This window comes from Bubalus bubalis, chromosome 19, assembly GCF_019923935.1.
Source record: "Bubalus bubalis isolate 160015118507 breed Murrah chromosome 19, NDDB_SH_1, whole genome shotgun sequence".
Classification (NCBI taxonomy): Eukaryota; Metazoa; Chordata; class Mammalia; order Artiodactyla; family Bovidae; genus Bubalus; species Bubalus bubalis.
Genome location: NC_059175.1, coordinates 33,475,185 through 33,489,178, shown reverse-complemented (window position 1 = coordinate 33,489,178; position 13,994 = coordinate 33,475,185). Strand labels below are relative to the sequence as shown.

Here is a 13,994-nt window from a genome sequence, read left to right as displayed (position 1 = left end):
CTGCATAATAAAGCCGAGCAGTAAATAAGTTATCTGTAGACCCTACAACTGGCAACTGTAAAACAACAGTAGTACTACTGCCTTTTGAAATCTGGATTTCTAAAATTCTATTTATTATTTGTTTTATCAGATAGAACCAGTGTAGGGGAGTGAGGGACAATTTCTACTGTGTTGTCTCTAGTGAGGCTAACTGATATCACATGGAAATTTGGGGGTCAGGAGTTTTTGTTTTGTGAATCATTGTTGGTTCTATAGCATTAGGGGGGCACTGAAAGTCATCTATCAAAAGGGCATCAGCTCAGAAAGTAAGAAATATAACAGCTGATAAACACAAGGACAAAATGTGGACTCAGGCGTAAGTGACCATGAATGGGGTTAGATAAATACATGAATAGGAAGAACTTCTAAAACTCTCAGGAATAAACTGAAGAAATATCACTCATTTTTCTCACTTGTCAGATTAAGTAGGTTAACAAAAATGATGGAAAAATGATATGACTATATTTAATATAATCAGATCTTACAGTTTAATTATATGAGGATGCCTGAAAAGCTTGAGGTTCTGAATTTCTCTGCGGATTTTTCCTACTACATCAAGGCTTCGAATCTTCTGCCGATTCAGTATCTTCACAGCAACTTTATGCCCAGTCAATTCATGTTTGCCAACTGTAGGAGAAATAATTTTAATAAATTAGTGCCAGGTTTGGTTAATAACATATTTAGAACTATTCTAAGAGTAGAAATCTTAGCATTCTCCAAAAATACTTAAGCAAGTCCAAGTTCCTTCCAATTCTGCCTGATTTACCCCTGAGTGTTTAAGAGTGATTAAGTATGGGCTTCCCTTGTGGCTCAGATAGTAAAGAATCTGCCCACAATGTAGGAGACTCAGGCTCAATCCCTGGGTTGGGAAGATCCCCTGGAGAAGGGAATGGCTACCCACTCCAGAATTCTTGCCTGGAGAAGTCCATAGTCAGAGGAGTTTGGCAGATTAGAGTCCATGGGTTGCAAAGAGTCAGACATGACTGAATAACTAATACTTTCACTTTCAAGTGGGAAGACACATAAGAAACTACTGTGGTTTTTTCCAGAAAGGAAAGTTGGAGGGCCAAGGCAGAGAGAAAGAAAGCAACTTCTTTATTGTTCTCTATCTTTTTATACTTTTAAATTCTCTTAATTTACTTTGCACTTTTTAATCTGTCACACATACAAACTGGGCTTTTCTCTTTCAGTGTGCAGTTCTATGGATTGTAACACGTGGAAATTGGTGTCATCGCTGTTATAATCAGATACAGGACAGTTTCCTCATTCCAAAAACCTCCCTCATGTTAGACACACTTTCTCTATAAACCCTTGAACCTTTTAAATTTTGGTTCATGAGCATGTAGTTTCTATTTTTAAAAATAAGAAAAAAATTTAAGCAATTGCCTTTCAATTTTGAATATTATACCCAGATAATCAATGGTTATAACAGAATTTAGACATTTTTTAATAGTGGCAAAGTCTTTTCTAAGGGTCCAGTGGAGAATTTATATTCCAACAAAATCAAGAAGTAAGCCAAGATGGTATTCAGTTAAGAAGGGGTCCAATATAGGAGAAAAAGATGACTCCCAGTAAGTTAATGAAGCAAAGTCTGAAGCAACAGCCATGTGGAAAGCTCTCTAGTTACTAAACTTTGACTTGAACAAGTTAAATTATTTCAACTTTGTAGTCAAAATAACAATACCGCATACCCCATAGGGTGACATGAAGTAGGGCTTGTAAAGCACTTTCCATCATGCCCAGCACAGTAATTTCTTCATGAAAAAACGATGACTATTACTATTTAAGGTTATTTTCCATTGCTCCCAAATGTCTCCCCCGTTCCTAGCTAACCAGTCCTAAAGTTTCTGATTAACCCTGTATAGCCAATTTTATCTCCGCTTTTTGATTTGTCCCTTTTATAGTTAGATTCAGTACAATGCCTTTTTCCAGGTCCACAATAAGTACTAAACAATAGCTTCCCTGGTGGCTGAGACATCTGCCTGCAATGCAGGAGACCTGGGGTTCGATCCCTGGGTGGGATCAGGAAGATCCCCTGGAGAAGGGAATCGCTCCCCACCCTAGTATTCCTGACTGGAGAATTCCATGGACAGAGGAGCCTGGCAGGCTACAGTCCAAGGGGTCACAGAGTCGGACACAATTGAGCAACTAACACTATCATTTGTTTTTCAAATAGCTGTAATTTCTATGCACCTGGCTTCTATCCCCATAAGCTTCAATCTCACTAACCTGCTCCATCCCCCCTCCCGTCAACACCAGAGATTCCTAGCTTCCAAAGTTCAACCCATTTCCTGACTTTGGTTAATTTTCAACATGATATTGCTAGATGTATATACGCATAGTAAGATTTCACCTACTACCCAAAAACTATAGAAACACTTATTCAGTCACAGAAGAGCACAGAGGTAAAAATAGGTTTATCTGACTTAATTTGAAATCATATTTTTTAAGTGATTACGATTTTAAAAAAATATAAATCTAGTTGATTTATAATACATAACATAATTAAGTATACAACTCAGTAGTTAATATTCATGACATACCCACGTTATACCCAAACATACTGCCTCTAACTCTCCCAAGCCTGGAAGACTAGCACTATTAGCAACACTTTACAAGTAACTGAGGTACAGGAAGATGAAATAACCAAGATGAAATAACTTGCCCAAAGTTACATAGCTAGTGACTGACAAAACAAAAATAGGAACCCATGTCTGTCTCAAAAACTTGTCCTTTTTCCAAAAATGGTATGTGAAATGTGATTATTTTTTAAAAGATGATCTTCAAAAGAATATTACATATATAATAATACTAAATAAATATCCTTTTAATAAAAGATATAGAAGTTGAACATGTAAGAGGAACCCTTGATTCATAGTCTTATAATTTTGAAAAGAATAACAGACTGAATTCTCCAAACTAATAAGACTTACTCTAAAACTTCATTCATTTATTTAAGAAATAGTTATTGAGTACCTGCACCCACTATGTGCCAGGCACTTGCTACTATGACCTTTCTCCTGTATGAGAAAATAAATCCACTCTAATAGGCTTCGCAGGTGGCTCAGAGGTAAAAAAAAAAAAAATCTGTCTGTTAATGCAGGAGACGCAAGTTCAATCCCTGGGTTGGGAAGATCCCCTCAAGTAGAAAACTGGCAATCCACTCCAGTATTCTTGCCTGGAAAATTCCTTGGACAGAGGAGGCTGACAGGATACAGTTCATGGGGTCACAAAGAATTGGACACCACTAAGGAAAATCCCATGGACGGAGGACCTGGTGGGCTGCAGTCCATGGGGTCACTAAGAGTTGGACACAACTGAGCGACTTCACTTTGACTTTTCACTTTCGTGCATTGGAAAAGGAAATGGCAACCCACTCCAGTGTTCTTGCCTAGAGAATCCCAGGGATGGGGGAGCCTGGTGGGCTGCTGTCTCTGGGATCGCACGGGGTTCAGGTCGGACACAACTGAAGCGACTTAGCGGCAGCAGCAGAGCAACTAAGAATACATGCACATGCAGTAAAAACCTGCTTATCAATTTTAATGTTTTATAACAAGAGACCAAAAAAGATATTTTATTCATTCTATTAAATCTGTTTAAAAGTTACTCAAAAATCTACAACTGATCCTTGAACAACTCGGGTTTGAACTGCAAGAGTCCACTAATACTAGAATTTTTTTCAGCAGATAAACATTTAGCCCCCTTATCCCTAGATGTAGAACCTGAGGGTATGGAGGGCCCACTATACTATGTCACTTAATAAAAAGGACTTGAACATCTGGGCCTTTTGGGATCCTCGGGGGCTCCTAGAAACAACCCCTCAGGTATTCTGAGGGGTGACTGCATCATAAGACAGAAATGAAGAGCATAAAACTAAGCACATAGGGAATTCCCCAGCGATCCAGCTGTTAGGACTCAGGGCTTTCACTGCTGGGCCTGGGTTTGATCCCTGGTCAGGGAATTAAGATCCTGCGAGCAATGCACTGCAGCCAAATAAATAAATAAAAGCACATAAAATATAATGCAAGTGTACTGGGTTAAAGAGTGTCCCCTCTTCCCCACAAATTCACATCTACCATCACCACAGAATGGGATCTTATTTGAAACCAGGGTTTTGGGGGGTATAGTTAGTTAAGGATCTCAGGATAAAATCATCCTAGATTTAGGGTGGGCTCTATATCTAATGACTGGTGTCCTTATAAGAAAAGGAGAGAACACAGGCACGCACACACAGAGGTGACCACGTGAAGACAGGCAGAGACTGGAGTTTTGCTTCTACGTGCCAAGGAACACCAGGAGTCACCAGAGGCTGGAAGAGGAAGAAAGCTTCTCCCCTAAAGCCTTCAGAGGGAGTGCGCCTCTACTAAACCCTTGCTTTCAGGACTTCTGGCCTCCAGAACTCCAAAATAACTTGTTTTAAGTCACCCAGCTTTGTGGTACTGTTACCACAGCCCTAAGAAACTGACAGGTTTAGGACGTGTGCTCTGTTGTGTTTAGTCGCTCAGTCATGCCCGACTCTTTGCAACCCCACGGACTGTAGCCCACCAGGCTCCTCTCTCCATGGGGATTCTCTAGGCAAGAAATGGAGTGGGTTGCCATTTCCTCCTCTAAGGGATCTTCTCAACCCAGGGATCAAACCCGCATTCCCTGAGTCTCTTGCATTTCAGGCAGATTCTCTACCACAAGCCACATGGGAATCCCTAGGTTTATGATAGTCACATCAAAATCAACAAGTTAACAAAAGTAATCTTTTTTGAAAACAGATTTTTCTGAACTGCACTACATGTGTCCAAGCATTCTTAAATGGAACACATGATGACAGGGAACCACAGGGACATCATGGGAGTTACTTCTCTAGATAGCACTTCTTACTTCCAGGCTATTATGTGCCAGATCCTAGGGTTTTCTACTTTTTGAAGTTGTGTTTCATCCTTCACGGTCTATCAGGAGTCAATTCACAGCCTCTTCTCCAATGTTCTAATTTCAGGAATTCTAATTTTCAATGGGCTAGAAAAATCATAAAGCTAAAATTATTAGAATAAATTTTCTGAAGTATGCTTTACAAAACACTAGGACTGGAGACTCTTCATGGGAAAAGATTTCAAAATCAAGTGGTCTCGGAAAGGATGTCTCCTCTCCTTTTTAGAAACTTATTATGCATATTAACACAGTAACACTGATAGAGCCCTACTGGAAAGAAACCCATCAAGTGTTTAATCTGGTATTTCCCAGTCTTAACTGGATACAGGTTTTTTCCTCCAAGGTTTGAAAACAATGTCCCAACACTGAGAAAGAGAAGAATGAAAAAGTTGGCTTAAAGTTCAACATTCAGAAAACTAAGATCGTGGCATCTGGTCCCATCAGATCAGATCAGATCAGATCAGTCGCTCAGTCGTGTCCGTCGTGTCCGACTCTTTGCGACCACATGAATTGCAGCACGCCAGGCCTCCCTGTCCATCACCAACTCCTGGAGTTCACTGAGACTCAAGTCCATCGAGTCAGTGATGCCATCCAGACATCTCATCTGGTCCCATCACTACATGGCAAATAAATGGGGAAATAGTGGAAACAGCAGCTGCAAAATCACTGCAGATGGTGACTGCAGCCATGAAATAAAAAGGCACTTAATCCTTAGAAGGAAAGTTATGACCAACCTAGACAGCATAAAAAAAGCAGAGACATTACTTTGTCAACAAAGGTCCATCTAGTCAAGGCTATGATTTTTCCAGTAGTCATGTATGGATGCGAGAGTTGGACTGTAAAGAAAGCTGAGTGCCGAAGAACTGATGCTTTTGAACTGTGGTGTTAGAGAAGACTCTTGAGAGTCCCTTGGACTGCAAGGATATCCAACCAGTCCATCTTAAAGGAGATCAGTCCTGGGTGTTCATTGGAAGGACAGATGCTGAAGCTGAAACTCCAATACTTTGGCCATCTGATGTGAAGAGCTCACACATTGGAAAAGACCCTGATGCTGGGAAAGATTGAGGGCAGGAGGAGAAGGGGACAACAGAGGATAAGATGGTTGGATGGCATCACCGACTCATGGACTTGAGTTTGGGTGAACTCTGGGAGTTGGTGATCGACAGGGAGGCCTGACATGCTGCAGTCCATGGGGTCACAAATAGTCGGATACGACTAAGTGACTGAACTGAACTTGAACACTGAGGACTCCAAATGTTTTCTTTTTAAGAGAAGGCAGTATCTCCTATTATTTTTTTCCCTTTTTCTTCCCAGCAAAATCTCGCTAATTTTCCAGCCATCATATGATTAATATGTTATGCTTTCCTTACTTATAGGAACAACGATATCTGCCTTGAACCCACTGCCAACATAGTTCAATATTAGAATTTCAGTAGCATAATACTTTTGAAAATATAGTTATTTTATTATAGCTTAGGAAACACAAGATCACATTTGAGCCTCACTGCAGATGGTGACTGCAGCCATGAAATAAAAAGGCACTTAATCCTTAGAAGGAAAGTTATGACCAACCTAGACAACATAAAAAAAGCAGAGATATTACTTTGTCAACAAAGGTCCATCTAGTCAAGGCTGTGGGTTTTCACAATAAACCTATGATCCAGGTAATATGAGGCTCTGAGAGATTAACTCATTGAAATAAAGTTATTAAGTGATCAAGGCAGAACAGGTCTTCTAGTTGGAAGAATTCCAAGTCTGGGACCTATCCACTGTACAGCACCATCAGTGTGCACTGTGAAGGGAAAGAAGCCTTGACAACAATATCAAAATCTGAACTGTTTCCTCAAAACTAAGCTAAAGATTCTCCAGTGACTAAACTCAGTTGCAGCCAAATTAACTGCTGCTCCATAAGTCAATCAGTGCAGTACATGGACTTTGTCAAGGATATATGCACTTCTGAAATATTTCTCCCTTGGTCCAAAGCTTAAAACTTTACTCTTCAGACGTCACTGTTTTACAGTAATAGCAAGATGTGGCTTTTGGGTGAAATGGAAGACAGGTATTTCTGCCATGGAAGACCTGAGTCACTCACAGCAAAGGTTACCACAATTCACACTATCTCCCTCACAACAACAGCAACAGATGAGTCAACTAAACATTAGCTAACAACCTGTTACTGCTTTCTAAAAGGAACTTTGTCTAACTGTAGAACTCTGTAAACATGCTCTTCTAATCAGATATGTAATCCTCAAGTAAAGTAAGATCATACGTTGAAAGAGAGAATTTTAAACACTGATAAAGAGTTGCCACAAAGATAGAAATGTCTACTAAAGATATTCTAATCACCCAACCATTTCATTTTCACTCTAAAATTGAAAAACAAAAAAAAAAACCCCTCACTGCTAAAAGTATCAGTGAAATAACTGAATTCTGGCTGGAGAGGGATGAATTTTAAAACTATAGGTGGAAATTTGAGAAAGGTACCTTTTCTTAACAAAACATTTCAGGCATCCCAAAAGGCAAAGCAAACACCCATGTTCCACCCAATAGCCACTTAAGCAATAAACATTAAAGATGCAACTGAAGCCCAGTCTGACTCCTCCCAGATTCCTTCCTCCTTTCCTTCTCCCTAGAGGTTACCATTATCTTGAATGTGGTTTGTTTTTCCCACATATATGATGATATAGTAACAATTTTTTCATATGTTTATTTTCACAAACAATTTATATATTCTTTTGAATTCATAATGAATTCATGCAGATTCAAAAATATAAAAAGATATACAGTGACATGTCCTCCTACAACCTAGTTCCCCTCCCCTGAACATGTGTAATGTTGTTTCTACTGAAACACAGTTTCATGTGTGTCTTTAAAGAAACACTGTATACAGATGCACATGGTTACACTCAGATACTTTAATTTGCCCCTGCTCTTTATACACAAATGGCAGGTATGCTATACACTTTGTTGATTATCTTTATTTTTTTTCTCTCTTAAAAATACACCTTGGAAATTGTTCCCTATATTATATGAAGTCTTCCTTTTTTTTTTTTTTTTTTCTTAATGTTTCCAAGGTATATACCACTGTATGGGTAAACCATAATTTAACTATTGTCCTGCTAGCAAGGTTACTTCCAGTCTTTTGTACTGACAAACAATATGGCAATGAATAACTCATTATTCCATATACCTACAGGATAAATTCCTAGAAGCTGAATTGCTGGGTTAGTTTTAGAAATACTGTCATATTCTGTAGAGGTGGTACCGATTTGTACTCCTGTCAGCAATGTATGAGTCTTTTTTCATGTTTTTAAATTTTATATGAATAACATGACTGGACATATTCTTCAACTTCTTCTGTTTTTGTGGCCTAACCTTATATACTTGAGATTCACCCATACTGGTATATATAGCTCTAATTCATATCTAGACTTTTTTACTTAAAAGTTTTTAAATAACTTTTTTTTTTTAATAACTTCAAAGAGAAGTCACCTATTTACCTAAACTTTCAGTTTCATGTATAAAATACTCATCAACTTAATAAACAGATTATATGTATAAAAACTCATTTGGGAAAGATTACCCATCCTACTGAAGAAGTATCTTCTCTTAGAAAATGAGCAAAAACTTCCACTTATATTTACTGCAATAATAACTCTATTCATCCATGCTTTTATAAATGTTCTTCCTGGGAGGAAAGGGGAGTAGACCCACAAGGGAGTGGAGACCAACCCCTCGACAATCAAGGGGGTGGAAAAAAGGTATCTTGGAAACAATAATTCAAGCATAATTCCAAACTAACCCTAGTTGTCTAAAGTTTCCCCTCAAAATGTTCCCATTAAGTTACCAAAGGATTTTTTAAACCTTAACAAGAAACAAAATAATGCCTATGAATCTGCAGTCCTCCCCATCCCCTCAATAAGTTTCCTATAAGAATATCATATTGGGAATGATATGATATCACATCTTTTATTAGACTCTCTTTCTATGTTAAATTTACCAGTGTGTATGACTAAAAAGCTCTATCTCCTCCAAACTGCCTCCTTTGAAATATGTGGCTAATCATATAATTTGTAAGAATTCCGGTCAAATTCTTGGCTACCGTAAGTTAACATGTCATCACTATAGTGGTTATTTATGCATGTTCACCAAGCATCTAGGTCCCCCTTTCTCTCTTCCAAAAAAAAACCCCGTTTCTGTGCAGGTGTCTACCCTATCTCCCCATACTAGTCAAGTACTTCAGAAGATGCCCTCCCACCCATACGTCGGAGAGGGGGCGCTCTTCCTTCAAGGGTAATGCCATCTGCCCTATAGGAACACAAGCCTAAACCAATTAGCACATAATAATCCTGGCCAGATGGACTGACTGAGCCAGTAAGACTCTTGAGGGCGATGCTGGGGCTTCCTCGCCCTGGACACAACCACAGAAAAGATGTTCTTGGCTGGGCTGTGTTGAATTTTCTATTATTTGGGGGCAGGAAGCATTTCAACTGTTTTAACAACTTTAAAAAGGCTGTGATTGAAGACTTTGACCACCATCAGTTAATGTATTTATGAACAAAGGAACCCGATCCATGAAACCTATGATCCTCTGACTAACACTGGCCTTTCTATATTTGGAGAGATGGTTGACTCTGACAGCGTGTGTTATTTCAAGAGAGGCAGGTGTGGGGAGTGAAGGTTAAGGAATAGCAGTCACTGGAGGGATTCATGTCACTACCACATCACAGATCAAACCCAGGAAATGAGGAATATCCTCTGGCTTTCCTATCTACCATCTACCTTGCCAAAAGCCACCTAGCACATAAGAACGTGAGACCTGACTCTACTCAGGTCTGAATTAGGAGAACAATGAGCACGCTAATCCAAGCAGAACCCTGGGTGGAGTGAAGGCAACAAAGCTGTCATTACTATTTGGGGGGCAATAGTGAGTACTTCAGTATTTACAAACTGAAAGCAGTCTGTAATGGCTAACAAGTAAAGAAACAACATCGTCAAAAATAAGTAACTTCAAAAGCACAGAAACATCTTACTGGCCCCCAAAACAAACCCACCCTAATAGCTGTAATTACCCTATTCTGGCATTTGCTTCTTACTTTCTTACATTGTTGGCCTTGCTGATTTTCTTAAGAAGGTTTAGGCAGTTGCTTCCCTGTGGGCTATACAGCAATTTTCCAGTTCTATGACTCAGGAAGAGCAAGAGAAGAAAGGGCTCTCCTCTTCCATCCCTAGATAAAATCAGAAAATGTTTATTTAGCTCCGATAGAGCAAGGCTCGGTTAGTTAATTCACTGTACAGACTTTCACAAACTATTTTCTCTTTCAAATATTTACCAAGAGCTTATTATATGCAAGTCACAGGCTATTCTTTATTCAAAGCCAATGAATAATAATTTTTATCAGTTCCATACTTCCTTCCTCTACATTCCTAATAGCAGAGTCAACTATTTCAAAGAAAAAATATTTATGCCTCACAAAATTTGCAATTAAACTCTTTGTGCCAGAACTGGTGACTTGAAGGGCAAGTTTGTTATTTCCAGAATACAGTACTGAAACACAAGAAAAAGCGATTCCACTTTTCTTCAAAAAAGAAAAAAAAAAAAAATTCAGATGAACATTAAACTACTCATTAAAATATAAATATCTTGTGAAAATAAACGGAAGCGAATTGCATCAATGAATAAACACTATCCGGAGGAAAAATCTGCCTACCGGGTTTGGTAATTAAGAAACACTGAGGACACCGGGTGTGCATTCAGACCATAAACCATAGATCGCAAATACATATAGGACCAATTTATAATCATTAACCGCTGCGAAAAAAAGAATCAGTGATTCTTTCCGACGAGACGGCCTTTTTTTTTTTTTTTTTTTAATAAATTCTGTGAACTACCTCCAAAGCAACCTTACTTCGGGGGCGTACACATTTCACACCTGTCAGCCAGCTAGGGCAGGTAAGCCAACAGTCTCCTGAAGAGGACAGAAATACGGACAGTGCCGAGGACGGCCAGGGAGGCGATGGGCTGGCCCTGATCCGAGGAACCACAGCCGGGTCGAATAGGAGGCCGCCTCTCCCGTGTTCCCCGCCGAGACCCCAGCGCCCGGACCCAGCAAAGGGAGCACTCAGCGCTGCCCGCGACTGTCGGGCCTGGGAAAGTTAGCACCTCCGCATCCCCGCCCCTCTCACGTACAAGCCCCTCCAGCCGCCGCACCGTCGCCATGGCGACCAGTCCGCACCTCACCCCCACCCGCCGCGGACAGCGGGCGGGGGGCTGCGCCGCAGTCCCGCGGCGGCCTCGGGTTCTGCTCGCGCCGGAGCAGGACAGGGGCTGCGGAGCCCGGGAGACCAGGAACGCAAGGGGCGGGGGAGGATGAAGAGGTGCGAAAGGCGGAAATCTCCTGGATCCTGGGCGGGGGGCCGAGCCTTGCCCCGGGGGTCCTCACCCTTCACTTTGCCGAAGGTCCCGACCCCCAGCGTATCCCCCAGGATGTAGTGACCGATCTTCACCCGTCCGTCGTGTTTCTGCTTCTCGGCTGTCGCCATCTTTCTCCAGGAACTGAGTCTGCGCATGGCGCCGCGGGAGGGGGCGGAGGGGGCGGGCAGGGCCGCGCCGGGGGCGGGCGGGGAGGGGGTGGGGACGCGGGAGGGGAGCCGCGCCGCCGAGCCGCCGCCCTGCACCGCCCGCCGGGTCCCAGCCGCCGGCCGTCGGGCGCAGACGCTCCCCCTGGCGGGACTGGCGGGGGTCGCTGGGAGGGCCACCGGTACCCCTTCTCCTCGCTCTGCCTCCGCGTGGCCAGGGGCGCCCGCCCACCTGCGCGCGGGAGGGTGTTTCCTGGATTGCCGAGGAGGGCCGGACCCCTCGGCTCCTTTCCTCTGGCGAAGTCTACGCAGACAGTAGGCTCCCCTAGTTATTACTCCGGACTCGTGGGGGCCCCTCTCCCGACTCCAAGAGGCAAGATGGGCTTGCTTGGGTAAGGTTGTTACTAGTACAGCGTGAATTTAAATATGGCTGGAGATACCACCTTGCCAGTATTTTCTAACCTTTTCATTTTTCCGCTTCGGATCGGAATCTAGCTAGACGCCACTGGGAGTTGTCACTTGTATCTTTGATGAAGTTTCCTCTTTCTCCACCCCACCCCCCGCACGCGCTGCTCTTTTTTGAGCCGGAAAGCTGCTATCGAGCACCTCGACAGCTCCTGTAGCGCTGTCGGTCTTTCCTCCTGCTGAATACCCTCCTGAAACGTCCTCCCCACAACAAGCTCCGTTGCGAAGAGCGGGTTGGGGTAAAGGGTGAATGGGTGTGTGTTCGAGAAGCAGGACATTATCCAGACATTGGATGTACAGGAGTTAGTATTTTTAGATCATCAGTAAAATGAAGACTTTGAACTGAAAACAAGGCTTACAGTTGCATCAACCAAATCAATCGACAAATATTTATTGTACTTTCAGTGAGTAAAAGTCTATACAAATGGGTTCATGGCATATCACAGGGGGAGTAGAGAAAGTATGCTTACTTGCAGTAGGATTTTAAGGGTGTTACCCAATTATATTCCTGCATCGTGGGCAAAATTAAACGGGCAAACAAACCAGTTTATGTGATCTCAGTTTTGCCGTGTCATAGCATTTGGATAGGTATCAATGGGCAAAGAGTTGGCCTCTTCATGAAAATCATGTAAAAAAAAAAAAAGACTAAAAATGTTATTTTTCCTTCCCAATAAAAGTTACTCAACTGTTCTGGTTTTTATATACTTGGTGAAATCAAGGTAATGTGCATTAAGCACAGCTTTGTTCCAAGCAAGGTACTGCAGAGGAGGCAAAAAAGCCTTTGAGCTTAGAACTACATCAAATAATCAGAAGACATTAACAACTAATCTTGGATAAGTCAGTTCCTACTGTAGTATTGACTGCAGTATAGTTTGAAGAGCCAAAAAGTTAAGAAATCTTTCATTACTGACATACTGGGAGGCAAGCATAGGTTATTGTTGTAATGTTTCCTCTCTCCTTTCTTCACCTTTATCTGTTTGAATTTTGAGTTTCTGCAGCTCTGGCTTTTGTGATCTCTACAAAACAGAAATAGCTCTCTGGATTCTCTTAGGGAAAAACTAAAACAAAACAACAACAACAAAAAACCCTTTAATCCACCCCCAATAAATTACTTTAAATTTGAGTTTTGTCTAGAAGTTAGCCCAGCAAGGTTCTGTGATTTCTTTTGCTCTGAAAGGAAAAAAATTGCAAGGTACCTGTACCAGGCCATTTAAGCCACAGAGCATCCAGCAGGGCAGCAGTCTGAAGCTGCATTTTGCAAACCTGTTACCAGTGTCTTCATAAAACTACCAGTTCAATTTTTAGCAGAAACATCAGTTCATTTCTGCCATGGTGTTATTTTAGATTATGATTCTATTTAATACATATTCATTAAATGCCATTAATCACTTAAACGTATTGTTGCTGCTGCTGCTAAGTTGCTTCAGTCGTGTCCGACTCTGTGCGACCCCATAGACGGCAGCCCATCAGGCCCCGCCATCCCTGGGATTCTCCAGGCAAGAACACTGGAGTAGGTTGCCATTTCCTCCTCCAATGCATGCAAGTGAAAGTGAAAGTGAAGTCGCTCAGCTCAGTCGTGTCCGTCTCTTAGCGACCCCATGGACTGCAGCCTACCAGGCTCCTCCGTCCATGGGATTTTCCAGGCAAGAGTACTAGAGTGGGGTGCCATAGGTAAATAAAACTGATAATCATAGATCAAAGAATTGAATAGGAACTTAGAACTCATCCACTCTCCCACAGTCTTTAAACAGCTATTCTTGATGTTCCCCCCCCCCCCTTATCTGAGTTAAAAACCAAATTAAGTCAGCAGTTTCTAAGAAAGTAAATAATAAACTTCCTTTATTCCCTTGGTTTTTCTGTTTCCTTCAGTCCTTTTTAAAAGTTTTTGTCACATTTCCTTCCACCTAGACACTGGGTAGACACAAAATGAAAAGTCATGGTCCCTACTCTGGACTAGCTTATAGTCTAGGAGGGCAGTTCTCTGTATCCTC

At 41.6% G+C, this 13,994-nt stretch overlaps 1 protein-coding gene across 5 annotated transcripts in view; it reads right to left on the bottom strand.

Moving 5' to 3' along the window:
• PRKAA1 (protein kinase AMP-activated catalytic subunit alpha 1) overlaps positions 1–11,559 on the bottom strand; it is a 28,645-nt gene extending 17,086 nt beyond the window's left edge. For 2 of the 5 annotated variants that reach the window (XM_006053838.4, XM_025270566.3), the window contains exons 1-3: positions 11,403–11,536; positions 10,064–10,187; positions 525–666 (exon numbers count right to left, since the gene is read on the bottom strand). Coding sequence is in view for 1 of the 5 variants with exons in the window: in XM_006053837.4 (XP_006053899.1) it covers positions 525–666; positions 11,403–11,529 (269 nt within the window). In the remaining 4 variants the exon portion in view is untranslated. Of the gene's footprint in view, positions 1–524; positions 667–10,031; positions 10,188–11,402 lie in introns of all 5 variants that reach the window. The other 3 variants (XM_044932556.2, XM_006053839.4, XM_006053837.4) reach the window with 3 other exon arrangements.
• Positions 11,560–13,994: the final 2,435 nt, after the last annotated feature.